Source organism: Glandiceps talaboti, chromosome 4 (assembly GCF_964340395.1).
Source record: "Glandiceps talaboti chromosome 4, keGlaTala1.1, whole genome shotgun sequence".
NCBI lineage: Eukaryota > Metazoa > Hemichordata > Enteropneusta > Spengelidae > Glandiceps > Glandiceps talaboti.
In genome coordinates, this window is record NC_135552.1 from 14,029,426 (window position 1) to 14,039,742 (window position 10,317).

Consider the following 10,317-nt stretch of genomic DNA (forward strand, 5'->3'; position numbering starts at 1 on the left):
ATCATGTGGTCGCAAACGCCAGTAAAATGAGTGCTGGACTACGGTCCGGACTTGTTTCAAAATTGTTTATGTAGTTCTTGATATTTCCTGAATAATATCCTGTGAACTTAAAATTTGTGTCAAATCCAAATTATATAATATATATATGTATAATATAATATTATACAATAACATGCCGTAAATATATATATATATATATATATATATATATATATATATATATATATATATATATATATATATATATATATATATATATATATATATATATATATAATATTATATATATATATATATATATATATATATATATATATATATATATATATATATACATAAAAATGAAAGAAGACGAGTATGATATTACATTGTGCCAAATTCCAATATTCTGGTGACTTGTTGTGAATGGTGGAATTATTAGAAAATGTAAGTCGTAATTCATGTATTAAACTTACCTCTGAATGATTTCCGTATACAGTTTTCTATGTTACATAAAATAACAGATATAGTCCTTTCAAAACTAACTAGAAAAAGAGGGAAAGGCGTCGAAGTACTTGTAGTTTTACTGAACGATTGCGTGACTTATCAAAATAACAAATGAGCGACAGTGTTACCTGTTGACCCAATCTATGTTGCATCGGTTTTCTACTGATTAGCATATACTATGACGTCACAGGCCAAAGTTTAAAGCACATACCACAGTCAGTCGCAAGGGAACCAGAACCAGTACCGAAGTACTCCCACGCTTTGACACATAATTAACTGAGTATACAAAAGACGTTTAATAAGAGAACATATGGTTATATATGTTTATTCATTAATTTCATTTCTCTGAAGGTTGCACATTTATATTCACACTTATGACTTACAAACCCGATACTAGGGATTGGACGGGGCGACTCCAATATATTCGTATTGTGATAAGCATTTACAACTTCTTTTGATTACTACTATCAGAAATCTGAATGTTTCCTTGATTTAACTTCGCGGAAAAGACATTGCATTTATATTTGAGATAAGACTTCTGACACACACACACACACACACACACAGAAACACAGACACAGACACACATATATATAAATATAATATTGGGTTTTAGCACAACTGAACTGAGAATGAGTGTGTGCGTGTGTGTGTGCGTGTGTGTGCGCGTGTGTGCGTAAACGACAGTCACTTAAAGTCAAAAACCGCCAGACCAATTTAATTGCCTTGGTATTTCGTGGGGACAGGGCGTGTTGATGGGAAATTGTACATATGAAAAAGTGCGTTTTGGGCAAAAAATGTGATTTTTGGTAAAAAAACTTAAACTCCTAAACAACTGGGCAGATTGGCCTGAAATGTGATGGGAGGATTTTTAGGGGTGTTTAGTTTAAGAATTGTTCATGACCTGATGATCCCATCGGTGATATAAAAATTAGGGATAAAATATGTCTTTTTGTTCAAAGTCTACAAAATTACTGAGCAGATTGGGCTGAGATTTGGTGGGAACGTTTTAAGGGGTGTTTGGATTAAGGTGCATTCTTGATATGATAGTCTCATCAGTGATATGCAAATTAGGGCTAAAATGTGTCATTTTGGTCAAAAATCTGTAATTCAAAACTACTAGAATTTAATGGGGATGCCTATAGGGATGTGTACATGAAAATGTAGTCACAATATGATAATCAATATGCCGCAATATGCAAATTAGGCCTACATTTTTGTCAAAAACTTGTATCTTGAAAACTACATGGTGAATGGGACTGAAACTTGTTAGAGATGTTTCTGGATTTCTATAGGTGTTATCTGCAATTTTTGTTTTTAAACATTTTGGCACAACTTGCCCTAGCAACCATGGCTACCCCCTTAGCAACAGTGAAGTGATAATGCATATTACAGGGATAAGGAGATAGGTAGGTAAGTGAATAAAGAATCAATAAATGTATGTTAATATGCCTAGCTACAAGACCACGCCCACAGCAACATCCACGTGATGGTTTATATTGCAAAGATGAAACTGGGAAGGGTAGGCCACTGAATAAAGTTTACGAAAATGTATGCAAATATGCCTAGCAACAAGACCACTCCCATAGCAACAGCCAAATACACTTGTTCTACAATGCCATTGGTGCTATTGTTATATAGCGCTTTCCCACTTTGTGCTCAAAGCGTTATTACAATACCCCTGGGCACAGGTCTATAGCGGCACAATGGCCCTTTATACTTCCTGAACTCCCTTTGCAGCCTTTATAAGCGCATAGATTAAATCATTAATTGCAACCTCTATCCTACCATGTCCCCAATTATACAGCTGGGTTGACTGAGGCACAGTCGTGGTTCAAATCTTGCCCAAGGACGTCAACGACACAGAAACAAATGGCAGCGATTCAAGCCGGCCTCTCTAACCACTCGCCCATCATGACTCCAGTGTATGATATATCTGTCAATCTTGTACCTTAAAAAAGTTTCTTCTTCTAATTTTAGTTTAAAGCAATATTGAACCCCATGTACAATTTAGTTTTTGAAAATGGCGCTTACACGGGAAAAAAGCAAAATGAATTCGCATTAAGCAGTCTTTGATATGTATTTATCTCTCAGACGCGTATACTTGGAAAATTTGCGGTGTCCAAAGTGCACCAACTTTTCCCTCCAAGGTTGGCTTGGGTTTGTCGTCCGGCAACCTCAGATCAAATCGCTGAAGCAGATTCACCATGAATAGAAATAGTTCTGCTTTTGCAAGTTGTTCACCAAGACAGAGACGCTTACCTATGAAAGAAAAAAGTCCTGGAGTTTCACTTTGGAGTAGACTGAAGTATCTACAATGTCGTTGTTGGCGCTCTTACATTGTATACATAACAATTAGCTTAAAGAAAAAATCGCGGAGTTTGACTAATAGCTTTGTATGATACTTCGAGTTGGATACTTCTGTTAGACTGAAAGATCCGTCGTTGCTGGCGCTCTTATATATATGCTTAATCATGGTCATTCGTTAAGTTTAATTTTGTAACAAATTCTTTCTGTCTGTGTACATTAGAGGCGTACAAGATATTAAGAAAAAGAGTGAAGTCTCAAGAGTATTTGGTTCGAAATAGTCTGACGGTAATGGTAATGGTACATGGTCTCTGTCTATCAGTTACAGCGTGCACAATGACAAGATTGCAACGAATTTCCACATAAATACCAAACAGTTGATTACCGGTTAATACCCTATACTGTCTGTACATGTGCACTAGGGTGAAATGATGATATTTCAACTCACAGCATCAGATATCTCATACAAACGAAGCTGCTATTGCAAGACTGAAAACAAGAAAATTTTCGGACTGACCTGTACCAAAAGGCATAAAAGCATTTGCTCTGATATATTGACCGTCGCTGTTTAGAAATCTATCGGGTTTGAATTCTCCAGGTTTGGACCAATGATCTGCCTCGTGATGGACTGACCAAATATTGAAGAACACCAATGAACCTTTGGGGATGGCATAACCACGAAAGGTAACGTCATCACTTGTAGAATGTGGAAGACCCAGAGGTGCAGTCGGACTGAGACGTAAGACTTCGGAAATGGCAGCTTCGGTTTGAGGAAGTTTTGATCTGTCATCCAGGGAAGGGGATTTGTTCTTACCAATTACAGCGTCCATTTCTTTCTGCAGCTGTGTGGAAAAATAGTTGTAGAATTCGTAAAAGTGTGACTTAATGAGTACAATTCGAATATAAGAAGGCATTACACGAGTAGAAATATATTTCCATGAAACCTAAAAGTACCACCATTGAATCGTCAAGTTCAGTACCACCTGTTGTCCCATTTGCTTCGACATTTTTTCATCCATACCCTTTCATCAGAGATTCAATATTGTATTCTCCCTAAACTTAGTTTGCGATGGCTCTGGAAATATGCGCTTCCATACGATAACACCGACGCATCTCCGTTAAGGTTGAACGTAGATGTATCGTAGTTCCTTGATCATTTCCAAGAGCTACTATCAAGTGGCAGGGGGCAAAGTCAACTCAAGTCGAGGGTCAACTGAAAAACCCGCTTTATAAGTTAATAAGTTCAGGAGACGTAGGTAACTGTACTCAGCGATGATACGATATTAAACTTGAATTATAAAAAATGGATAAAATAGAAACATAAAATATAAAATGAAATTAAATATGTCAATTACTGTATATATGTATAAGCTTAATGCTACGTACCGTGGTTTGTAGATCAACATGTGTGACTAAGTAGAGAATAATCCACATCATAGTCTGTGACGTTGTATCTGATCCTCCCAGCAACAAATCAAATATATCACACACCAAGAAATCATCTGTCATCACCACACTCTGCTTCTCTGACTCCCCTTGCTTCATTTCCAATAAATGTAAATCAATAATATCCCTAGGATCGTTCGGGTCAAAGGTTAACTGGTGTCTGTCTCTCTCCTTTCGGATAAAGTCTTCCAGAAGATGCTTAGTTTGCAGGCTATCTTCGTCCGGATCTATATCGTTTTCGTTTTTGAAGTATGCTATCAGTTTCCGAAGGAATGCTGGGGTACGAAACCCCGATGGTGGACGTGAGAAAAATCTAGTTATACATTGCAGCATGTGACAGAATTGTTTGTCCGCATAGTCGAAACGTTTTCCAGTGCAAAATTGAAAGAGAATGTTTGCGACAGCAGCGTGCATGACAGGCCTCATGTCGAATGGTTTCCCATTATTTTCTTTGATGGCGTGTACTAGGTGGCGGGACTCCACATTTATTGTGTTTTCTAGACTTCGTTTGCCAGCACCGAAGAAATATCGTAGCGCCCCCATTGTAAAACGACGACGAAGTTTCCATATTTCACCATATTTACACCAAGCAACCCCTGGAAGATGAGAAATAAAACACATTTGTATAAATAGGAAAATGGGGAGAGAGAGAGAGAGAGAGAGAGAGAGAGAGAGAGAGAGAGAGAGAGAGAGAGAGAGAGAGAGAGAGAGAGAGAGAGAGAGAGAGAGAGAGAGAGAGAGAGAGAATGTGATATTTTAAACATGTGGTTTCCACAACTCAAATTCTACAGGATTTAAAACTGCTTTGAAAAAAATGTATTTAGCAAATAATAATTTCACGTATCAGAATGAAATTTTTCTGAAAGCTAAAGTTTGTATTTGATTCACAATATTAACTGGTAATAATTGTATTATCAACCTACCTCCCGAGTAAAGTGCTGAATTATCAATGGATGGTCTCTCAGCGAAGGCTTCAGCATGACCAACCAATGCATCTTTCACTGCCTCGTTACCATTAATAACGAACACATTTTTCCTACCAACTTTGATACAAAATACTGGACCAAAGTGATCAAATCGGCAAACATTTCATGTATTCTGCCTTTGTGTTTTCGGTAACATTTCATCAGGTGCCAAAACGACGGACCTGGAGGTAAGTTAGTTTTGTGAAACCAGCGAAAATACCACTGTAGTGAAACTAGTAGTAACACAGCGATGATTAAAATAGACTGGGTGCTTAATGAAAGCAGCCACATGGTGCCTGTAAGATTATAGCAAATGAAACGAGAATGATAAATTATTCTGTATTTTGATGATACATTTATAGGGTATTTGAACGCAATACACCGTCAAAATGTCTTTCAAACAAGATACAATATGTGCATAGACAGTGATGAAGCGAAAGCAATAAAATAAACAAAAACAATCAAACAAAAACAAATTAATACATAAAATAATATAAAATGAATGAATGAATGAGAGTGAATGAATGAATGAATGAATGAATGAATGAATAAACAAAAACATACATACATACATACATACATACATACATACATACATACATACATGCATGCATGCATACATGCATACATACATACATACATACATACATACATACATACATACATACATACATACATACATGCATGCATGCATGCATGCATACATACATACATACATACATACATACATACATACATACACACACACATACATACATGCGGAATAGGCTAAACCATGTTATACGTTCTATCATAGGCGTAGGAGGAACAGTATTTCAGAATCTGCAGTTTTCTTTATATTTTCGATTTTTACTTGTTTTTAAGATTTTTACTTCTTTTTAAGATGATAAAGACGACAATATAAATGACTCCTGTATTTCCACTACTTTAGTTCTTTTCTTTATAGTACCGTGAGAAAAAAGAAGAAGTAAAAATCGGAAAAAAAAACCATATATATAATGCAGTCTCTGCGTTTTGCAGAATGGTCACCATTGGTTTGGATCAGCCATAGAAAATCTTTGATACTACAGGGCAGTGAACCATGACTTCTCGACCTCGTCTAGATTTGCCCCGGATATTTACCCACCTTAGAATATCGCGCAAGGTTCATTCTGTAAGTAAATCTTACTTTTGTTCTTATTATTGAACAACTACATATGCACCATAGTACTCTCTGTTGTGAAGGAGTTGAGATCTTGACATTACGTTGTTATTTGAATAGCTGAAGGTGACCATATGTATACAGTACAGTGTGGCACCTTGTACAATGTAAGTGCACTTTTTAGTGTGGAATTTTCACTACATCGTGGGTGACACCTTCTTTTGAACATGTTCGATCTCAAAAAACCCTAAATCACATGAAAGCATTGTGAACCAATGGTTTATAAATTCATGGTATTAGAGAGCTAGCTACGCTTCAGAGGTTTTGTTTCAATTCGTTGTGTTTATAGAATCTCTACTGCCCATGTGCGCTTCTCTAAATGTACACAAACAGTCATAAAATGTTAACACAAATCTGGGTCAGAACGACACTAAGAGGCCAATGTTATAAAAGTTTGTGTGCACCATTTGTAAGTATTCAAATAGTGAATGTGATAGTTATTCACTCCCTGGTCACATAACAAGCACAGACACCCCCTCCCCCAACACACACACACAAACACTGACACTTGCATATACACTATATTTATAAAAAACAGCAAATGTCAGACGGCAATTTACTGTATGTCAGACAGCAATAATTTACTGTCTGACATGTAGCATAAACGAGGTGCCATAACCCAAGCCAGGAGAACACCAAACAACAATAACATCTTGCAAAATAAAGAAAACGCCTTCAGGGTCTATCGGGTTTATCTAATCAGCCTGTTTTGTTCGAATGTCTAGCTACCCCAGCTGTCTAGAGTAAAGTAAAATGATTGAGAACAGTATAGGTCGACATGGAAACCATACAAATGGGCGATACTTCGAAGTGAAAACAATAAACTTTACTTTACAACCTGTGCAAACAAAATTCACTTTTTTCATACTTATTACAAAATAGATGTTTGAAAGATCACTGTGTCGGAAGTTATAATAAGGTTGTAGAAATTTCACGAACACTTACCGAACTGTCGAAAGTAAAACAGTTCCAAGTTTCTGTTTTGTAAGGGCAAATATCAATGCCGTGAAGGTGGGCAATGTCAGCAATCATCCGGTAGAGTCATACAGTTCATTGCGCATGCACAAAGGGTGGTTTGTAAGATTAGAAATCAGCCAATGAAAACGTCATGTCAACAAGTTATTACTCGTACGAATAGCATTCAAGAGATCTTTCCATTCTCACTCTCAGCTCAGACCCACTATTGTGGTCTGATAGTTTAAGTTTGCACTAGGTGCATTCTGTGCCATTTTCTTGTCGTCAGCAACCTTTAGATATATTCTGTTGTACGTGTTCACCTACTTACAAAAGACAATATCTCTATTAGTGGTCGATTTTATCCGTCAGTAGTGCACAGGGCTTCGACACTGGTCGATAAATTTGTTTAGTATTTTGTTTATTTTAGTTTTTGGGCAATGGAATTTTGGAAAGCAAAGTAGGGAACTTTGCATCTTTTGAAACACTAGCTCTCAGCTTTGTTTATACAAGGATTCAGGTGATTTAGGAGCGTTTATGTTTATTTCCCAGAATGCCTCACCCGAGTACTGTACAGCAGGTCTCTGCTAGGCCGATAAACTAATTGTTAAATTCAATTTTTTAAATAGAGGTTGCGGATGAAGGGTTTGTGTGAACAACTTTTGAAATGGAGCCAAGATAAAATCAACCTCGCCTTTGTTCTTCTTAAAGACGCACACAGCAGTAAAACAGAGATAGAAATAACTATATATTTACAAATATTTCATTTCGAAAGCTTCCAGAATCTAACGTACAAGGTTTGAGGGTCAAACGAGGCTGAAGGGAGTCCAATTTGATGAGATGCATATACCATTTACTTTAACGTGTGTTACCTTTACTATATGCCACAAGAGAAACAATTCTTCTTAGAAGACACAGCTCTCAAATACTTTACTTCTATGTAACTGAATGCAATGGGGACATGATTTAAAAGAAATTGGTGGCAACAAATAAATACTACAAAGTGTCTGTGATAATGCAGGAAACTGCTGAGATAGTGATTAATTGAACCTGGAGATCCATGTGAAGGCCAAAGGTCAATGTCTCAAAAGAAAGTATAAACCTGGTTAATATGGGGGTAGACACGCGAATGTAGTCTGGTTATGTGGTACGTCATGATTGTTGACTACAAATATGACTGCCATTGAGTAAAATGTTATATTAGCACCAAAAATAATGAATTTGTATATTTATCTGCTTCTGTATTCTCTATATACATGATCTAAAAGGTGTTAGCCACACATAATTGCTGCAACGTGTCTACAATATGTAAGTAATAGCTTAATTTGGATGGTTCGTGAAATGCTATTTATCGTCATGGGATTGATTTGCAACCAATCTTCAAGTTATTGTTCATTTATTTCCATTTTTACCTCCAGTAAGGGGGGGGGGGGGTTGTGTGTGTGTCTGTGGACACGATATCGAAAAAAAACCCGCAAATGAAACTTGTCACATATCTTCCATATGGTAATGAATAGATTTTGGTAAACATCCAAGAATATTAATTAGTCATGTGCATATATAGTACTGTTATTACGTACAACTTGGTGTGAAACGACTTCATACATCACACTTTTTCCAAATGAGGTATGTACCATTTAAATTCAATTGTTTAATATTTACTTCAAACTTTTCTGGGTTATAGATACATGTACATTGACAATGGTCACAATAAGGAATCTATTTACAGCTCAAGTTTCACCTACGTGAACCTCAAACATGCAATCAAAAAGAAGAAAGTGGAATCTCAGTGTGATCTAGATCAAAAATCAAAGTATTAGTTTTTTTCTTTTCTAATCACACAAAGTGTATATGGGATGATCGCACACTGTCACACAAATTCACTAAGTGAACTTCATTTGTTTTGGGGTGCGGGTTGGAGTGGGAGTTCTGGTATCAATGCCATTGTTGAACTTCATTTTCGCACTTATAACCAAATTTCGAAAACTTTCACATCTCCAATGATAAAAGTTCTGTATTTACTAGTGAGATGTTGATGAGTTGATAAACAAATACTTCTAATGTGAGATATGAAGAGTTCACATCATTATCACCATGCATATCATCATGCACATGCACATGCACATTATTATTATTATCATCATCATCATCATCCTTATCTTCGCCATCTACAAGTTTTCTGTTTTTATCAAGGCAATGTTGAACCTTATATCTTCTGCAGGTTTACATTACTGTAGTTGGCATACAGCTGCTCCCACCACTTTGATCAGATTGATCCCGATGGCAAATTGCATTCTTTGCATTTACAGACAATTTAAGTTTCTCAGACTTTTCAATTTCACGATCACCTTTAATATCATCTTCATAAGGGGAACTGCTATCAGAATCACCTCCTTTAGAACTACTCCCATTCAAACATTCACTATATGCTACCAGTCCCCTCTCACAGCCTCTGCCATGAACTGATTCTGGTGTAGCCCCTCTTGAGGCAGACACTATTTGCTCATCTTTCACGACTGTGGGTATGTCTGATGAAGCTTGTGGCATTGCATCTTTGTAACTAGCTGATACTTCTACTACATCTGGTGATGAGATGTTTTGCGGAGTTGTGTATTTGATGGCCTCATTAACAAACCCACTGCTCAATATCATGCAATTCATTGAGTTTTGCAAGATACTCTGGTGTATTCCCCTCACTATCTTCAGTGTTTGGATCAGCCCCATAATCTTCAACTAGTGTTGTAACAGCGCTAAGCTTTCCTTACAAAACTGCTGAGTGTACTGGTGTTTGTTGTCGATCATCCCCTACGTGACTGGGGCCCCTCCCTCCCTGACTAGCACTTTTATGGCTTCAATGTCTAAATCTCCTTCCGCATATTCCTTCTTAATGGACTGAAACACTCGTGGTTCTGGATTAGAACCCAATCCGGATTTCAACACTTTGCCAAAGTCAGCCAC

At 36.8% G+C, this 10,317-nt stretch overlaps 1 protein-coding gene across 1 annotated transcript; it reads right to left on the reverse strand.

Annotated features, from left to right (window-relative positions):
* Nucleotides 1-2,518: 2,518 nt before the first annotated feature.
* On the reverse strand, nucleotides 2,519-10,083 carry LOC144434199 (cytochrome P450 2U1-like). The gene is made up of 5 exons (XM_078122653.1): nucleotides 9,606-10,083; nucleotides 5,163-5,297; nucleotides 4,180-4,835; nucleotides 3,311-3,635; nucleotides 2,519-2,748 (listed from the first exon to the last, which is right to left on the reverse strand). Exons 1-5 carry the CDS (start codon nucleotides 10,081-10,083, stop codon nucleotides 2,570-2,572), a joined length of 1,773 nt encoding a protein of 590 aa, XP_077978779.1. The 3' UTR covers nucleotides 2,519-2,569.
* Nucleotides 10,084-10,317: the final 234 nt, after the last annotated feature.